At 46.8% G+C, this 21,213-nt stretch overlaps 1 protein-coding gene across 4 annotated transcripts; it reads right to left on the reverse strand.

The window, feature by feature from the left end:
* Positions 1-463: 463 nt before the first annotated feature.
* On the reverse strand, positions 464-21,188 carry ZBTB37 (zinc finger and BTB domain containing 37). Of its 4 annotated transcripts, none has more exons than XM_056497145.1 (5): positions 21,077-21,188; positions 19,296-19,396; positions 16,131-17,083; positions 14,771-14,870; positions 464-12,594 (listed from the first exon to the last, which is right to left on the reverse strand). In XM_056497145.1, the coding sequence occupies exons 3-5, from the start codon at positions 17,051-17,053 to the stop codon at positions 12,106-12,108; spliced, it is 1,512 nt and encodes a 503-aa protein (XP_056353120.1). In that variant the 5' UTR covers positions 17,054-17,083; positions 19,296-19,396; positions 21,077-21,188; the 3' UTR covers positions 464-12,105. The 4 variants fall into 4 exon arrangements, with proteins under 4 accessions (XP_056353120.1, XP_056353122.1, XP_056353121.1 ...); XM_056497147.1 differs by having other exon boundaries at positions 16,131-17,080; positions 21,077-21,151; XM_056497146.1 differs by lacking the exon at positions 21,077-21,188 and adding an exon at positions 20,914-20,969.
* Between the last annotated feature and the right edge of the window lie 25 nt (positions 21,189-21,213).

Raw genomic sequence — 21,213 nt, forward strand, 5'->3', positions numbered from 1 at the left:
GTCTTCCTCTCCCTGCCCTTCTCTGGCAGTTACCACTGTGGCTTTTCTTGCTGGATCCCAACTTCTACCTGAGACACACAACCTCCTGCAATCTCTGCCTCTTCCAGCTGTGCTCCAGGCTGTGGAGGTGGACACTGGTGAAAGAGGAGGGCTGAGGAAGTGCCTGGGTCTCCCTAGCATGGCACTGAGCCAAAATGCTTCCCCTGCCATAGGCAGCCAGGAAAACATCCAAAACTTGGCTTGCAGCAAGAGCACAGGGCTTGCTCATCCTGGGGAAACTCAAAAGAGCTGAGTCTGCTGAAGAGGTAAGACAAAACTCATCCAAAAAAGACAGCAGCCTGGCACTGTGCAACCTCTCTCAAGCTGCTCAGCTTAGGACAGTGTGGAGCTGCCCAAAGCTGGGACCAGGCAGAAAATCCACTTTGGTTAAGGACCAGTCAGCTCTAAGACACGGACAAGGATCTGAGTATTAAACCATTTAATTCTCATACCACTCACATGCATAATGTTCTTTTACACAGTGCTAAAAGAAAGAAGAAAATGCTTTTTTTTTCTTTTTAATACAAACAGAATTTCAAGTATACATTTATAGAATTTTCCAAGATTCTTACCCAAGTTGCTAAGTTTTCATTCACATTGTTCTTAAAGCTGTCCAACAAGAGCGCTTTTTGCTAAGCTGCTTTCAATGCAATTGTACAGTCCCCTCTACCTTGGTTTTATTCCCCCTTTCCCAGCTCTGGTTCCCCTGCCACCCCTGCCCACCCCCCTCCAGCAGTGCTGGCTGTCCCTGGACACAATGGCCATGGAGCTTCTGTTTGCCAGTGCCTACTGGAAAAGGGAAGCAGTTATGGAGGACCAGATTGGAAACAGCTTGGAAAATCATTGAAGAACAGTCTGATATCCACAATTTACAGCAGGCTTACTCTTCAGCCTACTCCAGACTAGTCTGAACACTGACTTTTTTTTCGTGAAATAAGGACTGCAACCAAAAATAAAATAAAATAATAAAAAAAGAATAATTAGTACAGCAGGAAATCTCTTAACTATGAAAGTAAGTCTTGAGTGTTAGGACAACTGTCCTAAAAAGGTTTGATTTATAGGTCACTAGTTGAATGTGACAGGACAATTTCTGTTACCAATGGTTACTCTGCAAACCAGCTCAGAGCAGAATCAATGTGGGACACACAAACTTGGATTAAAAAAGAAAAAAAACAAATAAACAGAACTGACAAGGGCTCCATATTCATGTTATGGAAAAACCCCACAACCCCAGTAACAGCTTTCTCCTGGCTTTGCTGTTCAGCTTAGCTGGATTGTAACTGGGTGCAACTTCTGACCTGTTAAAAAATGGGGTTTCAGTCTTCTTGACAGGCAAGGGTGGGTTTCTCTTGACAGATCATGAAGTCTCCTGGCAGCCACCAGCCCCAGCAGTGCCTGGGCACAGCAGTGGGGGCCGTGTGGGCCCGGGGGGCTGCTGGAGGTAGAGCTGCCATGCCAAAGCTCTGGCAGCATTGCTCCCCCCGAGCTGTGGCTGCCAGGAGCTGCCTGCCCGTACAGCTGTGTCCCAACCAGCCACAGCTGGACGCCTCGGACGAGTTAAAGTGCATTGTGGCAGAAAAGGGTTTGCTTTTGCTTTTTTTTTTTTTTTTAATTTTTTTTTTTTTTTTTTAAGAGGAACCTATTTAAAGTGCTGTTCTAGTTTGGAAAGGGACTCTGTTTAGAAAAAAAAAATGGCACCTTTTCACATGAGAGATTAACTCTCTGTATGTGTGTGTATATATATATATATATATATAAATTTGCAGAGTCAGATCTGCTGACTAATGAACAACGTATAAAAGTGTTTGTATTTTATCTTATTGCTTTTTTTTTTTTTTTTTTTTTTTTTAACTGCTGCCTGCTGCCGTGGAAGCAGGAGGGAGATAGATTCTCCTTTTACCTTCCCCACCATAACTGATTTCTCAGTGCAGGAATGTGGTCTCATAGCTCTGGCCCAAGGGACAGTTCACTGTCACACAGCACACAGGAGGTGACAAAGTCCTCCTGAACTGTCACAGCCCCATGGCCAACCTGCAAAGGGTCACAGTAAGGAACTGGAGGCCAAGAAGGCCTGTGGACCCCGAGGGAGTCCCGTTGCTCCTGCCAGATGCCATTTTCATTAGAGTCACTTTACAGAGCAGACTTGCATTTCTGAAACACAGAGGTAAGGAAAACAAATATCTTTAAAGTGAAAGCTTTGCTGCTAGAGTGTGTAGTGTGGTAACCTCAGCACTCCAAGAGAGAGAGGTAGTTACTGTCCTGTGAATATACTGCTGCTTAATGCGACTCCATTTCTGGAGTGATTGCTAAAAAAAAAAAAAAAAAAGAAAAAAAAAGAAAAAGAAAAAAAAAAAAAAGAAAAAAAATCCTGTGCTCTTTAAGTTATCCCAGTTAAATCTTTCTGGTGAAGATATACTTGACTACTTCCTCTAAGAGGCTTTTGTATTTTAGAAATTGATTGTCAGTTAAGTTCGTTACAAGATGAAATTTGATTAGCAAATTGCTATACAAAGCTACTTCCCTTGTTAACTCTTAAAATTTTCTCTCCCACTACTCAGCTATCCCTGTCCTGTTTGGGGGTCACATCCCATCTGCTCCTGCTCTGAGCAGTTTTAATAGAACAAAACAAAGTTTTAAAAAGAGCTACAGATATCATATTCACAGTGTTGTGCAGGAAAGTTGGGGTGACACCAGGGAAATAAGGGGAGCTCTGGGGACAATGGGGCCACAGCTAATGGGAGCTTCAGTTAGTGTTTAGCACACTGGAGGCTTGGGAAAACTGCATTCATTCCCTTCCCTTTTCAGACTAAAGCAGTGCTTTGAATACCTTGCTTCCATTTCCACGAATTAACGTCTGATCCATTCCTCTCATCCTTCGCTAATTCTCCCTGCAAGTGTGGGGCACGAGGTGAGGAATATGTTACTGCAAGAACACACAGCTGCATGTTATTCTCCTCCTCATTCAGCTTCTAAAAGACCTTATTCAGAAGCCTGTTTTGCCACCCAGGATGTCCTAAATGTCAGCCATGTTACCCACCAACACAAAAGAACCATGCCTTATGAACAACACTTCTCTCTCCCTTCCCCATATTCCTCAGCAGCACTTACCCTGTGACAACACAGCCCTGGAAGCTCCTTTGTGTCAGCTTTCTGCCCAGGCCAGCGCCTTAGGGGAGCCCAAGAAATTAGTCTTAAGCAAAGGCTATGACAAAATTCTGTTCTCAATCCCACCTGGGATGCTTCCCTCAACAGCACAACCCTGGCTTAGGAAATCTTCTAACACATCAGAAAAGTGCCTGCATGCCAACTACACCCTCCTGCCCTGCATCTCTGCTGGGGATCAGGCAGTCCTGTAAACAGCCTCTGCAAACAAACATGGACTGAAAGAACACCCTGGGGCTGGGGACAGCCACAGAGGGGCTGGGGCTTCATCCCAATCTGCCAGCCCAAGAATTGCACTTCTTGTTAGTGTCACCCACAGCTGCTACCCTCCTCTCACTGGCCTTTGCAGGCAAGAGCTCTGTTCAGTTACCAATGCACAGGCAAGGAAGGATTCAAGAAAAGCTTCACAGTAATTCAGAGAGTTTCTTTAGACACGTAAACTCTCAGAAAATACTCTTGGAGGCACAAACCCCTGTATCAAACCAATGCCCAAGACACGTAGATAAATGAGCAGAGCCAGGGAAACCTCAATAAACAGCTTTTAAACCTTGACCAAATGGGGAATCAATTATTTGGCATCATCAAGCTAAAATTTGTTTCTTTAAGACTAGTTTTGTGACTCCTCCCCCTGCCCCAGACTCACTAATTTCTACTGGAATTCTAGCAGAAGACATCCCTGCCCATGGCAGGGGGGGTGGAATAAGATGAGCTTTAAGGTCCCTTCCAACCCAAACCATTCTGTGGTTCTGTGATTTGAGTAACTAATTTCAACTGCATTTTATCTTTTTATACTGCTACTTTCTGTATTTTACAACCAACAGTAAATTAGTCAATCCCACTTCATTTTTCATTTCTCATTAGTTTCACAGTTTCATAGCCAATGATATTGGGTCTGACTGCAAAGGTAAGGGGAAGGTTTAAATAAATAAACTTCACTTCAGTATGAAAATAATGCAGCCATTTCACCATAGATCTGAGGGGAAGGGTGTTAGCCACACTATCAAAAACTAAGCTGAAAGTCTGCAAAAAAATGAATGCACTGATTTTTTAAAGTACTGCCTTAGGTAACTGCAGTAAAATAATAAATCAGAATATGTCAGATTAAACAAGGAACTTACACAGCAGTATTTAAAAATACCTGAACATGTTTCAGAAGCTTAACTGATATGAACTAGGAAGGCCAGTAAAGCTGCCCATTTTATATGATAAAACTAAAAAAAAAAAAGGTAACAAAAATACAGCTTGGCACAGCCTAGTGGAAACAGGAACTTGGAGGCTGCAGTCTCCCATGCTGGAGATTTCCCAGCCTCTCTGGACAACATGAGCCAATGCTGTTTGACTGTACTCACAGCGAGGCAATGTCTTATCATACCTAACCTAATTTGCCCTTGAATGAACTGCTGCCTACTGCTGCTCCTCCTGCCACTGTGTGCCTCCAGGAAGGGTCTTCCTCCATTTCTCTGCACCCTCCCCTGAGCTGTGGAGTTTAAATAGGAAAAATTATATAGGTAAAGGAGAAAGCACTGAAACAAAGACAAACTCCAGTCTTCAACACTTGCTAGAAAACTCAGAAAATGGCACTTTGAAGTCTGGTACTGCCCTTTCCACCCTTCACTTCTCACCCATCAGTTCCTTCCAATGGAGTTTTTTAAATGCTCACAGCAAATCTGCCCCCACAGATTTGGAACTGACCCCTTTTCCTTCTTTACTATTCACACCTCCAGCAAGGAAAACCCTGGTGCTGCTCAGCCAGGATAGGCATTTTTGGATACCTGTCTCACAAGGCAGAGCATTTCCTGCATGCTCCTGCCCCTATGCAGGTTCTAAACCCAGCATTTCCCTGCCCACAGCATCCACGGCATGCCAGACACATGCACTACCTCTTCCCAATGATGCTTTGCTGCTGTTCCACCTTTCTGCACATCCCCCTGTGCAGCTCCAGTGCCACCAGCACCAGCCAGGGCTGAAAACAGATAAACTCTCTTCTTATTTCAGCTGCCTTCCTCCTCCCTAGAGGAAACAGAGCCACTGCTAAGCCTGTGGGACATGTTAGAGGTGAATTTATTCTTAGAACTTGCTAATTCCTCAGAAAGGTAATTACCCCCTGGCACAGAAAAATCAGCAAGATCTTATCTCTGCACCCATTACTGCTTCCCACTGGTGACAGCAGAACACGCCTCCCAGAAGTTATTAACAAACCCCAGCCACTTCTAGACATCACTAAATAGCAATGGCTCGTTTCCTAAAACTTTAAATTAGACACTAAATACATCAGTGGCTGGTTTTGTGGCTTCCTCCCCAGCTCCCAGCTGTGCCAGATCACAGTCTGATTTTCTGTTTTCTTCCCTTCTATTTCTAGCTTTGCCAGAACATCCTTGTTTTACAACAAAACTGTTAAGGACCGTAAAGAACACCTTCAGAAGGCCCCACCATCCAACTTTACCCAGCAAGTTTCAAATCCTTCCAAGGCTGCAACTCCCCAGCAGCACAAATTCTTAAGTCTTACTCATATCCATGTTTTTGTCACTAAAGACCTTTCAAAATTCCCACCTAAAAAAGGTTCCTCCTATTTCCAAGAGACATCACAAACTGTAATACTTTGGTTTACAACTAGATTAAAATATAAATTAAATAAGAAAATGCTAAATGAGTTTATATTGAAACACATTATATTTGTTTCTATATATGTATATACAGGTATGTGTGTGTGCACTCCCTAATGACAGCTAGAGGAAGCAAAAGTCATTCTCCAAAGGCTTCTACTCTTCCAACTAGCATGGTCAACTTATCCATTGCAACAATTCCCTGTGCATAAAAGCTAATGAAGCACTGGAAGGTGGTGCTGGCAACCAGCTGGATCACACAGACATTCAGGAACAGAAAGACAATAAATTATAAGAAGCAGTAGTAACTTGTTCACAGTTGGGATGAGGATAATGTTATGGGAAACCTGAATTGTCTATAGTTCTAGGAATAAGAAGCCAAAGGTCACTGAAAGATAGAGATATACTGCAGTTAATCCTAAAAGCAAAGATCAGATCTGACACACAAAGAAATGGCAGAAACCATGCGAAATTTCTCCCAGCAGACTAAAATCTGGTACCATCAGATTAAGCAGGAAGCTTTCCAACACCTCCATCAAAACCAGAGTTCATCCCAGGGATGCTCTGATCACTGCCTCCATCTCAATAATTAACATTTGCCCAAGCAGGAAGATTCCTTGAAACCAACTCAATCCTAATACAAAAGAACATGCTCCCAGTCTTTCCTTGATTCCATCAGCCCAAACATCCCATTCAATATCTCCTAATTCCCAGCCTCTGTGTTGTTTCTATGTTTGCCAAGCCAAAGCCTTTCAGCAGATGGAAAAATTTTAGAGATGGTAGGACTCTTCAGATAATTTTATAACCCACTTAAGTGGGTTCCAGGTTAGCAATAACCTAAATTTCTAGTAAGACTAACTAGAGCAAAACTTTTGTCTGCTGCATTTTACTGGTTATAAAACAAAACAAAAACCCTACAGCAAGTCTACTCCAAATCTACTCAATTCCAAAATGTTCTGGTAGACTTTAGTTTCAAGAAGCAGCCAGTATGGTTTGCATAGTTCTAACTTCTATTTGGTTACAAATATATATATACATACACAGGTGAATATATATATATATATTTTTTTTTTATATTAAAAAATCCTTTGAATGACAGTGATTAATATAAGGATTCTGAGCTCCTCTTTGGGCCTTTTAACTGCAGATATAAAAACTCTGTTCGTGGCTCTCACCTTGTGAGAAGAGAAATGCTCACACTTATTTTGCTATGGCAGTGGATCCCAGACTTTCCAACTGCAGTCCTGGCCACAGGCTCAGCTCCCAGGGAAATCTCAGAGCCCAGACCTTGGCAAAAAGTCTCCCTGAATTATAGCTTCTTGACTTATATGGGTTGGAAGGGACCTTTAGAGGTCATCTAGTCCAACTGTCCCTGCCATGAGCAGGGACTTTTCCCATCCCTAAAATATTTCCAGCAGAGCCTGAATAGCATTTGATGTCACTAAGCTGCAGAAACACTTGGATGCTGGCATGGCTAAACTGGCAGGTATGTCACGGATCAAAGAGGAGAGTTTGGTAAAGTTTAAATAATTTTAAGTGCTGTTTTTTGTTGGTTTTCAAGATGCACAATGCTATCCACCTTCCAGGCCACCTTCCACCCAAATCAATGGCACCTTTGCAGCTGTCTTCTTATTTATATGTTGGATTCTGCAGGAGAGATGAAGTCAGCAGCAAATAAAAGCTACAACTCATTGCTCTTGCAAAGGCCTTGTTAGGGCTGAATCACCCAAAAGTGCCAAGGACTCTACTCCAAAACCAGACTGCTTGGAATCACTTCCTGAAATGGGCATCTCACAGTTCAGTGACATTCCCATTGCAGAGGTGTGGATGGAAACAGCCACGGAGCTGTCACAAAATGAGAGCAGGACAAGCAGGGAGAGCTGTCCTGTCCGTGTTTTTCAACCTTGAGCTCAGAGAGGGCTGAAATCCTGGCTCCATGCCCTCTCTGCTGAGCCAGCCCCACAATGCTTTTCAGCAGGGCTACAGCTCATTCCCAGTGCTATTCCAGCTCTGGATAGCTGTCACATGGGAATGGGGTCAGCTGCTGCTGACCTCTCTGGGTTTAAAACAGCAGCAGAGACACAACATGCTTTCTGTTCTTCCCAGCACCCAAACTAAAGTTCAACTATACAGATCACAGCTTGAGAATATTGTAGAGAAGATGTAGGAAAGTCCAAGGACTGAACATGATGGTGGATAATGCTGAGAGGACAAGGAGGGACTGCCCATCTGCACCAGCTGCTCAGGCTCTCACCAGGCTATCCCTGGATCTTACTAACCAAGCATGTTCTCAGCCTCCTGTAACAAATTCACATTTCATAAAGCCTCTCATTCATCCCTCTCTAGCTGCTGGAAATACAAAGCCCAATTTGTTTTTTACATCCTCTCATTGCATTTTGGCCTTCTCCTTTTCCCAGCTTCACATCAGTCATCCTCCTGAGACGAAGAGGTTTAGCTTTTCTCCAAAGCAGCAACACAGTATTAACACAATTCTTGCTATTTTCACAGCTATTCACAGGGAATGTGGCAGCAGCAGGGAACAGCTGCAGCAACCATCATGTCACTTGGCTGACACTTGGCACCAGGGCTTGCTGCAGGCTTAAGGAGATAACCACAACTCTTCACATTTGGGAGGTGAGCTCTTTGACAGCAAAGAACTAAGAAATATGTCCACCTCCAAGAAAGCAAACTGTAAAAGCAGAGTGTGTTCTCCGTGTTGCCTGAGGCAAGAAAACAAATGGGTTAGTAAGCCCTAACTCTAAAGCAGACAAAAATGTTACATACAGAGGTATTAAAACAGAGAGTTCTCTTCACATCCTCCTTAAATCACAGTTGAAATCACAGTTTTGGCAGAACAAGATGCAGCCAGACGTGGGAATGCAAAGCTGTGCCTCAAGCCATCACAGAAGCATTTGCATTTGGAAAGTTGGCATCTGATTCTCCACAGCTTTGGTGCAGCCGTGAAGAGCCACACCAACACAGAGGCAACAGGACACAGTGTCATTCTGTTAGGGAAAGCACCTCTAAGTAGCTACACCACTGCCAGAAAATTCACATGAGGTTTTTCCATACTGTGTAAGACCTCCAACCCCTTTTTTCTCAAACCTTGGTCTCATCTGCACTCAGCAAGTCAACCATTGAAAGAAATGTTTAATAACAATTCCTTCCAAACTGGTTCCACTGTCTAGTGCAGATGGGTCGGAACTGGTTTCAGCACTGTTCAAGAAATATTAGACATCATGATTCCCACACATACATACACATCCATTAAATGTACAGAAATAATATCAAAATGATTCCCACTACCATACCTTATATTGACTCTAGCTACAAGCTATAAACTCCACCTCAGCGAGGCCTGGGCAAGAATATTGGCTCTTTTGCATGCAATCAGAAATGATCATTTATACAGTGGCAACCTCTGCATGAAAAAAAAAAAAAAAAACAAACCAAAAACAAAAAGAAAAGCAAACATAAAGGAGGAAAAAATAAAAACCTTTCACAAGCTTTGTTTTCAGCCTAGTAAGGTATGAAGGACTAATTTCATGGTTTTCACCAGGCCACTTGAAGTAGTGAATCAGCTATCAGGATGCACAGTTGGCATCCAGTACTGTTTGGATGCTCCTCCGTTCACAGTATTGATACAGTAAAATAAAACCTGCTCAAGAAACTCACAGCTATGCCATGGGAACAAAGGCATTCACCATTTCATGTCAGCCCTTCTTCACTACGGTTGCCATCTGTCTCAGAAAAATGTTGCTTGTGTAGCAGTTACTGCACCTTCACCCTTCTCTTCACAGCAAGCTTAGCAGGGAAACTTTCCCACTATATTTTTATATAATATATGTATATAAATAATTTTATGTTTTTATAGTTTGGTAGTATTCTTTTAAATTTTCTATTTTAAAACACTTAAAAATCTTTTAAGCAACTAAAAGTAACTTTTTATGCTCTCTAGTGTGAACAGGATAGTATTTCAAAGTTTTTAACTTTTTTTTTTTTTTTTCATTTTTGGTAACTTCAAAAGCTATGACTAAAGCAGCACATCTCCACTCCTCCCTGCACCTTGATTGCAACAAAACCTACCTTGGCCATCCTCTCACCTCATCCTCTGCCACTGCTCTCTGGCAACCTCACTGTTTTGGTACCGTGATGTTTGACCTTAGCCAGGAAACCTGACGGAGCTGGTTGTCTGAGTGGCCAAATCACTCTCTGTGTGATGGATGCCCTTGACAGGAGAGGAGGAAGAAGGCACAGAAGGAAAACGGAGGTGAAATATCAGTTTTCCTGTTTGAAATGGTCAATGAAATGGTACTTTGCAGGTGCCCAGCTCAGAACACCTGCAAAGGTTCCTCTTGTAGGATCACATCCCTGTTACATGTGATACTGGCACCGAGCCCTTTCCACACACAAAAACACATTAGAGCCACATCACTTTTTGAGAGAGAGATAGGAGGAACAGCGAGACCCCTCACATATAAAAAAAATCTATAAAACAAGGCAAGAATACATCACCCTTCTCCAAATTATTCCCTCCAAAGGGGCAGGAAAATGATCCTGAGTACCAATTTGCAGACAGGGAAAGCAAGGGCTGGAGATGTGTCCATGTGCCCAAAACTGCAGTCAGACAGCAGCTCAAGCCTTATTGTCACTTGGTCAGTCTCCTGCCAGCTAAGCCCCTACTCTAACCACTCATCCAGCTTTCTTGCTGAAGCAAGATGAAGTGTACTTCTTTTCCAATGTCTCCTTGTTCCTCCCATCACCTTAAGGTTCAGAACTTCACCCTTCCTTATCATATACACATTATACATCCTCAAGAGAACTCCTTCACCAAACCTGATAAGCACAACCTGTTGTTCATTCCCCCCCTTCATCATGAACAACTTGGCATCAGAACTAGAGAAAACTCTTAAAATATTGCATATTTTTTTAAAGAAAGATGTCAGGATATTTGCACTTTTCTGCCTGTCCCATGCTTTTCTGGTTATGAACCACATAAGCCCGTGCAAACACCTACAATACACACGCAGGCATGTCTCTCCAGGTTTGCTAAACTTGCTCTAAACATCAGAGCTACTCAGAATACAAAAATGTTCAGTCCATGCAAGGGGACAGAGTTGTGATTGCTCTAGGAACCATTCACTTTTAAGTCTCCTGAACTGTTATAAGGAAATAGAGAAGGGTTCTCTTTTCTTTTTGCATTTCATTGATAAAAAAGTTATCAAACTAGTTTGTAGAAACAGGTTTAAAAGCAACCACCTGCGATTGCTCGGCTGTGACAACAGCACTGCAGTATTCCCATATCCCATATTGCTGTTCTAAAAGATCAAGTGTGTGTCGAGGGGGGAGCAGGGGTGAAAGAGGACTTTGGTAGTCAGCCTCTAACTCCACGATTCAGCAACTCTAGAAAATCTCTTCCTAATCCTTGGCAATGCCTGAAGCATGGCAGCTCTCCAGCCAGGACCTCAGAGTGCTCTGAGCTCCCCAGGTCAGCACCAGCAGAGGACAACCTCCTCTGGAAGACCCCTCCAGCCCTTCTCCCAGTGCATCAGTCTCATGCAAACCTCACAGCTGCTAAATTCCACTCTCAGTTGCTGAAGTACTTCCTTCACACTTTGCTGACCTCTGGAATACCACTTTGTAGCTGTGCCCACTTTAACAAGGGGCACCAGGGCTGCATGCCTGGAACGGGCAAGCCCAAAGCCCTAAAATAACAGTTTAAATAAAAAAGTAAAGAAACACACCAAAAATAAGACAGGGATAAATACACTCGGGCAAGGCAGGCTCCACCAGGACAGTATTTTTGCTTTCTTTGCTGTGGCAACTACCTGGGGAAGGGAGAAAGGCAACAGCCTCTTGCCCCTGCTGTCCCCTCGAGCGGGAGCAGTGGATATGGCTCTGTGGCTGGATCCGGCACTGCCGGCGGGCACCTGCTGCGCCACAGCGCTGTCCAGAAATACAAATGACTGCTTGTCCCAGATCACTACAGAACAGTAAAAAAATTTAAAATCCTGTCGATCCCTGAATAAGAAGTAGATTGACACAGTTGTTCTGTTTTTCTCCAAGAGGAGGAAGAATAAAGGAGAAAAACATTTAACACTCTACTGGGTGTGTGTGTGGGTGTGTGAGAGGAAGAAAGAGAAAGAGAGAAATTTTTTCTATTTTGGCAACATCTTGGGAGCTTCTTTCTGTTCAGTGGTGGCATTGCACTAATTACAGTACCAGCCTGCCGGGTGGGTGCTGACTCTTCAGAGCCAGGAATGGGAAGACGGTCCTTTCTCCTGGGACTCCACAGCCCGTTTCAATCCGGCCCCGTTGTGGACACAGATCCCTGTGCCGTCTCCCCCACGGCCACGGCCTCTTCCTGCGGAGGGGATTCCTCCTCTGCCTGCCCCCGGGATGTGACAGTGGTCTCAGGGGAGATGCTGTGGGGCCCTTCCAGGGGCAGGCAGCCGGGGTGGTTCTTGCGAAAGTGCTGGTTGAGGATGGCCTGGAAAGGGAAGCTCTTGCCGCAGACGTGGCAGTGGAAGGGCTTGTTGCCGGTGTGCTTGCGGATGTGGTACTCCAGCTGATCCTTGCGCGTGTACTTCTTGCCGCACATGCGGCACACGAAAGGCGTGATGCCCATGTGGAGCCGCATGTGCCGGTCCAGGCTGCCCTTCTGGTTGAAGGATTTGGCGCAGTAAATGCACGTGAGCCGCGGGTTGTACCGGAACCAGCGCTCCGAAACCTCCTGCTCCCGCAGATACTCCACGTAACCGCTCACTCCAAGCATGGCTGATTCCTCCCCCTGCCAAGGAAATGGCACAGATTGAAATAACAAGCAGCCTAAAACAAGTTGCAGAGAAGATCAGGCCCAGGTCCAGCCAGTAATGCCTGTGCCAAACCTCAAAATCAGCAGCACTAATGTCTGCAACCTCAAGCACACATTTAAGTACTTAAATGGGGCCTTGGGGCAGAAGACAAACGAGCAATCAATTAGAAACCACTGCTGCAGAGGCCCCTTCTGCCAAGCCATCCCCTGGATCTGGTGAAGAAAAGACAGCCCTTGACACAAGGGCACTCGGCCACCAATTCAGTTGTGGACCACATGTCAATACTTGTTAGTTTTTAAAGAATGTTTGTGTCAGCTTTATTAAAACACTTGCATGTATCATCTGTTTTCCTTACTAAAAGTCAAAAAAAAGAAGCCGATTGATGAGCTTGCAGTAAAACAAAGGAGGAGCAAACCACAAATCATATCTGAAAGTCTTCAGGTGTCATTTTACACAGGTATTTATTCAGGTGTCACTTAGAGTTCATTTTATAATGAGTCACATTTGCCTGCCTGGCTGTGTAACCCATCCCAGCCCCGTGGCATCAGAGGCAAGGATGTGCCTGACCCAGCTTGCACAGCAAGGACTCCTCTGTTTTCTGAAGTCACACACAGAAACAGCCAAGGGCAACTTGAACCACAAGCCAGGGATCAGGACAGATACTTCTGGCCATCATGTTCAGATGGAGCAGAAACACACTGACTCCAGAATGCTTCTGTGCTGGAGATGCACTGTTTACTTCCCCAGTGCTGCTTCCCAGTGGTGCCAAATGTGGAGCAGCAACCAGTGTTAACAGCAGGAGGGCATCTCCTCTGCAAGCCAGGGCTCTACAGGCATGAGCAGCAGTGTACCTGTGCCAGGTGTTGCTGAATCCAGCTGAACAGGCATAGGGAAGCTGCTGAGCACTAAAGGAAATACACAAAGCTCTGGTTCTTCCTTTCCACTCTACCACTACCATTGGGCAGGGATCATTGGGCAGGCATTTTAGCATGGATATCACAATGCCAGGAGAGTGGAAGGTGATGATACTTCCCAATGGTGTGTAAAGCCTAAGGTTTCATGTTTGAGGCTGTCTCACAATGGAGAAATAAGAGCAGCTTTTCTGTAGACAGAGCTAAAATTGCTTAATATGTCAAATTTCCCCTAGAGGGTTGGTTTGACCTGAAATTTTTGCAATGTCTTCTGAGGACACGAAACAAAGCTTTGCAAAACAGGAGCAAAAAGGTATCTGTTGTTTTATGGAAGGGTTTAACCAAGTCAGCAGACAGCAATCACAATTTTCAAACCCTAGCTTCACCTGGTCTTACTCAAGGGCAAAGCAGCCTAGTATCTCCTTACCTACCTCCAGCCAAGTCCTTTGCTTACATGCTGACACATTCCTTACCTGTCAGGCACTGTGCTGGCTGACATGCCTGCACTACAGTGGCACTTTGACACTAACTGAATACAACTAGACCAAAATGATAAGGCACAGGCATTACTGCTGTGTCCCACTTTTCTGCACTCTACAGCCCACTGCCCTCCCATTTCTGTGCATCTCTCCCTCCTACCCCAAAACTGTGCCAAGAAAGCAGAGAATTCAGAGCTCCTTTATGATGCAAAGTCTGCTATGCAATACAGTCATTTGGAGAAGAGACAGAGACCTCTCTAAAACTCCACAGCTCTTTGACAGTCCATACCAAAATGTTTATTGGTGCAGAGCTTTTGGGAATGGTTTTGGTACTGGCATAGAAAAGTTCAGCTGTTGTCACCCATCTTCCACAGAAGCCAAGCCACACCTCCTCCCTCTGCTCAGGCATTTGCTGCCAGTGTTTGAGGGCAGATCCAGCTCTGCAGGCAAATGGGGTTTCTCCTCAGGAGTTGGTGGCTTGCCCAGAAGAAGGGTGGGTATTTATGCCCTCAAACAACAAGAGAAACTCCTTGTGTTTTCCAGGTATCTGGCCAAAATCCCAAACAACACCAGAATTAGTTTTAAATCGTACATGGCCAGCACATGTTCTCCCATGAACAAGTAGATCTTTTGCCAAAGTAAAAGGTCCTTGTATTATACACATTATTGCTTGCAAATATAACATATGACACACTTCATCACAACAAAGTCCCCTTCACCTTCAAGCCAACATTTACTTGCAAATGTCTTGATCTGCCTACCTGGGAACTGGGCTGCTTAGGCTCGTCCATCCGCCCGGGAGACTCGCTTTTTGATCTGTACCGCTCAGTCACAGCAACCATGCTGCCAGAAGGGCTGAATCTGTGGGGTGGGGGAAGAGCATAAATGGAATTTTTAATGGGCATCAGGTCACTACACTTTTTAGAACAACGGGTGAGCAACAGAGGCACCTGTATAGCATCTCCTCATCCTCATCAGCTAACGCACTGGGGTGGAACAGTGCAAGTACAAAGGAAAAACCAAATCATACTGGCTTCAGACTAAATACCTAAAAAAAACCCTAAGTCATCTGGCTTCCAGTTCAGCAACAGAGAGGGGTTGCTATCATGAATAAACCAATCTGGGCCAGGTGATTCAGGAACTGGACAGCAGGACAGAAACCATTTCTCAGAGGACACCTGTCCTTCAGCACCCTCCTCCTCCATTCCCAGTATGAAACATATGGGATGTGATAGACTAGAGGTGGGAAACAGTGCATACAGACTGCAGTGAAAAAAGAGATGCTAGAGACTAGCTGATCCAAGCAAAAGGGCTAAGGAAGTAGGAAAGCATCTCTCTCCATGGGCCAGCTCAAGATTGTTCCCACTGATTGATTTATTAAGCAACAAGTGATAGAATATCTGCTGCTTCCAGGTAGCTGTTTCCCCATGGGATTGAGCTAGAAGAGAGGCAAATGTGAAGGGAAACCCTAGAATCATAACCTCCCCAATAAAACAGACCTGCCCTTCATCAAACCCATTCTCTGGCCTGAGCTTAGGGCAAGAAAGCAAACGCTGGCGTGGAGGGGAAGTAGATGGATGGAGAATCCAAACACAGCAGATTTCACCACTCATTCAAAGGCTTTCTGCTCTCTCATATAAATCAAAACAATAGTGGAGGCCACTGGGTTTCCCATTTCAACTGCCTCAGAAGATGTAAACCCAGGGCCCACTGCTGTCATGGACCACTGGGTAGTCACCGACCTACAGCCAGTGTCTAGCTGTTTCTCAGCCAGAACCATCCCCAGATCTTCAAGCCAGAAGGCACCAGTGTATTGGAAATATGTAACACATATTTTATGTGACCCTCATTAATCCAAAAGCTGAGTCCAGGATCCAACCTCTAAGAGCTAGTAAGTAATTTTCCAAGCTAGCCTGTACCTGGAGATCCTGGTCTAATCACTACCCAGCCAAAATATTATTACCCAAACTGGATACGCTTCCTAACACCTTTTGCTCTTATGCTTAAGATGGCCAAAGGAAATAGAAAGAGGAAATGTTCTAAAGCGACTGACTCAGCCAAGACAGGATCTTGCATAATCTCTTACAGCCAAGGTGAGTAATTCAGTTTAAGAAAACCCACCTGTCGATCTCGCTGCTGGTGGGCCTGACGGCTTTGGCTCCAGAGGAGCCCAAGGCAAAAGCCTCCTGGCCCAGCGATCCGTGGCCCGTGGTGTCGATCACCATGGCCGTCACCTCCTCAGCGCTGCTGCCATCTTCTCCCGAGGGCTGCTGCTCTGCCCCCAGCCACTCCTCCAGGTTCTCCGTCTTAATGCGCACTCCTCCCAGCACCCGCACCTCCTCGTCGTTCTGCGCCCCGCGCTCTGCCATGCCCGTCTCCACGTACCACTGTCCTGCCCTGTTAATCCGCAGGATGGGCTCCCTGCCTTCCACGTCGGAGCTCTGCTCGATGATCTGGGGGCTGGTGGACTCCTCGGGCGGGCTCAGCTCCCGGATGTCCAGCACTGTGCTGACCTGGCCCAGGCGGCTGCCCTTGGCTGTGTTGTGACGTGGGCTCAGGGAACGGTTCAGGTTTGGTGTTGCCCGGTGAGACTCGGGCGGTCTCTCCTGGTGCTTCGTCCTGGTCTGGCTCAACTCCGCCTCCACCTCCGCCACGTTAATTTTGAAATGAATCCCCTCAAGTATCTGCGTGCATTTGTCTATGATGTGCTGCATCTGCAAGAAACTGGCAGCTGTCAGGTAACTGATGATGTCAGCCAGCTGCAGACATATCCTGCCGGTGTAGCAGAAGGAGAGGAGCTGCTCGAAAACAGACGGGTTCTTGATGACAGAGATGGACACGGTGCTCATCTCGTTCAGGGACATGTGGTCACGGAAGTAGGGGGAGCTGGCAGCCAGCACCACCTTGTGCGCACGGAAAGCCTGGCCCTGCACGTTGACCACGATGTCACACAGCCGACCCTGCATGCGCAGCTGGTTCAGGTGGCTCAGGACTGAGTTACTGAAGTTGGGGATCTCCAGCTGAATGTTCCCACTCTTCTCCATGGCTGTCCCAGCTGCAGGTGCACGCCTCTGCTGGAAAAGAGGGAAAAGATCCCATCATTAGCAGAGCCAATCATTCGAAATTAGAACATTTTCACCTGCTTCCACACAATTTGAAACACTGGAGTTTTTAGAGGCCTTCCTCACCAGCTGAACTGCCACCCACCTGGCAGCAGCTCTGTCACAAAGGAGTGTGTTTGAGATCACTGAAAAAAGCATCTGTGATCCCTCCATGCTGTGCATCCCCCTGCACAAGAGTTGTGTTAAACCACTCCCCAACAGCCCCCCATTCGCTGCAGCTTCAGTGTGCAAAACACTTTGTTCTGCCAGCCTCAATAAAAGCACATCTGCATGTAAAAAGAGATTAAAAAAATTGCACTGGTATTAAAAATAGGCACCTGATTGCATAATGGATTAAAATACTCACCACTTGTACCTTCTAAGCATCTTGAAAAGAGAAAGTAATAGGGAAAGCCCCTTTGTAAAACAGGAACTGGGAAGGAGACATCGGGACCTAAATCCTCCAGAGACTTTTGAAAAGTTGGCCAGCATCTGACCTCAAGGCATCCTAAGTGCCTTCTTAACCTGAGATAGCCATCATATGTGCACTTCTGACATGTGCCAGAAAATGTATAACAGGAGAATGACAAAAGAAGCTGTGGTCCAGAAGAGCCCACAGGGCCTCACTCATGATCGCTTTTGTAGGGTCCCAAGAGATTTCATGCTGGTCATCACTAATATCCAATCCTGGCCATACCCTAAGTCAGTAACTCCTGGACTCCTTCCCAAGTAGATAATAATGGGACTGTTCCACTCAGGCTACAATTCACAATGGTGCTGCTCTGCTTGGGCTGCAATCTAGGCTTGTTTCCCACCTTGTCTAGGATGCTCCTAGTTGTTCCCACCCCTGCCACACAAGAGCTCCTGGCAGGCTTAGGGAGCACCTCACTGCCCAGCTGGTGCAGCCAGGGGACCCTTCACCACCCAGCCCAGTCCACCAAGGCTTATCAGGAGATCTCAGAGCAGGGCCAGGGAGGGGGGTGGGGGATGCACCACCACATCATCACATTTCATTCTGGCAAAGTTTGAAAAGAAGCCCTGACCATATATGGTAAAAATTTGGAATGAATGAAAATGAGACATAAACTCATACAAAAAGAAAAAGAAAAAAAAAAGAAAAAAAAAAAAAAGAAAGTAAATAAGCTTATTAAAGTCCACTCATGGCATAAACAGCTTCCAATCTGGACAGCATCTGAAGTGTGGATTGAGCAGAGTCCTGCAGATGTCAAAACTACTTCAAGCAGGCTGGGAATACCAAGGCTCACAGTGCCCACACTGAGGAATCTCCAAATCAAAGGGATTGGCACATGAAGAGCATGTCTGCCTTTGGAGGACTTTTTATTTGGAATTTATGAACATTGCAGCATAGCACATGTCCATATGCCCGAGCAGGCTTTGTGCAGACTTGGCAAACCCAGTTACTAAACATGAAGTTGCAGGACAGCCTGTCAATCTTGGGGAGCTGTACCAAGGCATTTCTGAGTGGCGGGATGGCTGCATGTCCCTGGGGAAGTCAGATCAGAGTGCATAAAGCTTCACAAGGTGCAGCTGAACAGTGCCAGCTCTTAGAGCTCCTCCTCTCCTTCCCCTATCAGAGAATCCCAGAATGGTTTGGGTTAGAAGGGACCTTAAAGTCCATCCAGTGCCACCCCCTGACACAGGCAAGGACACCTTCCACTAGCCCAGGTTGCTCCATGCCCTGTCCAGCCTGGCCTTGGACACTTCCAGGGATCCAGGGGCAGCCACAGCTTCTCTGGGCACCCTGTGTCAGGGCCTCACTACCCTCACAGGTAACAATTTCTTCCCAATATCCAGTATAAACCTACTCTCTATCAGTGGGAAGCCATTCCCTCTTGTCCTGTCACTCTATCCCTTGTAAACAGTCTCTCTTTCCTGTCAGCTCCTTCAGGCACTGCAAGCCCACAACTAGGTCACCCTGAAGCTTCTCTTCTCCAGGCTAAACCACCCCAATTCTCTCAGCCTTTCCTCCACAACTTCTCCATCTCTCTGATCATCTTGGTGCCTCTTGTAGACTCCCTCCAACAGCTCCATGTCCTTCTTTTGGAGAAAGCAACAAATCCCACAAAATTCAGGAAATCACAGTGCACGTGTCTGTGTCAACACAGCATTGGGAACAGAACATTAACGCACAGAACAAAGGGAAATAGAAAACCCAACATCTTACCTGGAGTGCTGTGAGTTACATGCAGTGGGAAGGAAATGGGGGTGCTGCCTTCTTTTTTTTTCTTCTGATGTAATGAGAAGAAAACTTGCTGCCCCCTTCCCCTTTAGGAGGTAAAAAGAAAGAAAAAAATGAAGCGTAGAGGAACTGGGTTCTCCCAAGTGCAGTTGTGAACATCAAGCTTTGCCATTCTTGGTTTTGCTGGAGGATCTAGCAGCAGGATTAGCTCACCATCTTCCCAAAACAGCTGTTCCTAAAGCAATGAGCCTCAGAGTACACTCTCAAGGAAGGCAAGGGTGAAACACCCTTGCCAAGGCCATGAGCACCCAGAGAGGCAAGAGGGAGGCAGAGGCTGAGCTTGGGATATGCAGAAAGAGAAAGGACAAAAAAATCATCAGACCTTAACTGCTGAGCATGGCTGGGTATGGCTGTGGTCAAAAGGCAGCTGCTCCTCAGAGAGTCCAATAAATTATCTGTGAGCTCCTGCTCCAAAGGCAGGGAAAATCCATCTACTCTCTATAACCCACAGAGCTCTCCTCACCTGGTGAGAGGGAATCTGTCTTTTGGTTCAAACTACCCTGTCAGAGACTGATTTCTGCCCCTCTGAGTAAGGGAAGCTCTTGTCAGCTTCTGCACCTCAGCCACAGGGAAATGACATCCTGATTTCCCTCTTCTCTGGGAAGTCCATCACCTGCACCCACCTTTACCTGCAGCTGAACTGAGTCAGCACAGGGCACACACAGACACTGCCTTTTTAATGCAATTTGAAGTGTCACCAGCTGAGACTCAGACTTTACTTAGCTCAGCAAATGCCTTCCAGCCTGTGAGGCAACTACCAGGAACGAGTGGAATTCTTGATCCATCAGGTAAGAAGCAGAGACAGACCACCCAGCAGATGATGTCACCCTGGAAGCTGCACTGAAAACTCCCCACTTTGGGGTTGAGATTTACCGTGACTGGGCAACTCCACATAATCACAGAATATCCTGAGCTGGAAAGAGCCACAAGGACCACTGAGTCCAACTCCTGGCTCTCCACAGACACCCCAACAATCCCACCCTGTGCCTGAGAACGTTGTCCAAATGCTCCTGGAGCTCTGGCAGCCTTGGGGCTGTGCCTATTCCCCAGGGAGCCTGCTCAGTGCTCGACCACCCTCTGGGGGCAGAACCTCTTTCTAATCTCCAGACTAAACCTCCCCTGACACAACTCCAGCCATTTCACGGGTCTTGTTCCTGGTCCCAGAGGGAGCTACCAAGAATCCCAGAATGGTTTAGTTTGGAACGGACCTTAAAGCCATGGGCAGGGACACCTTCCACTATCCCAGCTTGCTCCAAGCCCTGTCCAAGCTGCTCTTGGACACTGCCAGGGACCCAGGTACAGCCTGTGCCAGGGCCTCCCCACCCTCACAGGAAACAATTCCTCCCCAATACACCCATCTGGCTACTCGCACATTCCAGCGGGACTCCGACAACTATAAAACCCAGCGCAACTCTGAGCTGAAGGAGCGGCGGTGGCTGCCGGCCCGTGCCCGCCCCGCCCGCAGCACCCGGCCGGCAGAGCCCGGTGTCTCCGGCCCCGCAGCTGCGGACCCTCCTCCAGCGGGGCCCGCACTCGCCCTCACCGTGACAGCGGCGCCGCCGCCCCGCACCGGGGGTGCGCGGGGCGGGCGGGGCCAGCCTCCCCCGGCCCCCGCCCTCGCCCCGCGGGCCGGCGGCCGCGCCCCCGCCCCTCCGCGGCCCCGGGGCCCCGCGCGGCTCCGCCCGCCCCGCCCGGCCCGGCCTCACCTGCCGGGGGTGGGAAGGGCCCGCAGCGCCGGCCCGGAACCGAAACGCGCCAGCGCGGGCCGCGCCCCGGAAGGAAACGCCGTGCGGACCGGCCGCCCCCGCCCCGCCCCTCCGCGGACCGCACCCCCGCTGGGCGT

This window comes from Oenanthe melanoleuca, chromosome 8 (assembly GCF_029582105.1).
Source record: "Oenanthe melanoleuca isolate GR-GAL-2019-014 chromosome 8, OMel1.0, whole genome shotgun sequence".
Classification (NCBI taxonomy): Eukaryota; Metazoa; Chordata; class Aves; order Passeriformes; family Muscicapidae; genus Oenanthe; species Oenanthe melanoleuca.

Bases quoted from the DNA above. Each gene is read 5' to 3' on its own strand.
- ZBTB37 (XM_056497145.1), bottom strand. From the start codon at position 17,053: ATGGAGAAGAGTGGGAACATTCAGCTGGAGATCCCCAACTTCAGTAAC. The intron at 14,871-16,130 runs GTGGGTTTTCTT...CCCACCCCACAG, and splicing joins ACCAGCAGCGAGATCGACAG to ATTCAGCCCTTCTGGCAGCA. The intron at 12,595-14,770 runs GTAGGCAGATCA...TTTCCTTGGCAG, and splicing joins CTAAGCAGCCCAGTTCCCAG to GGGGAGGAATCAGCCATGCT.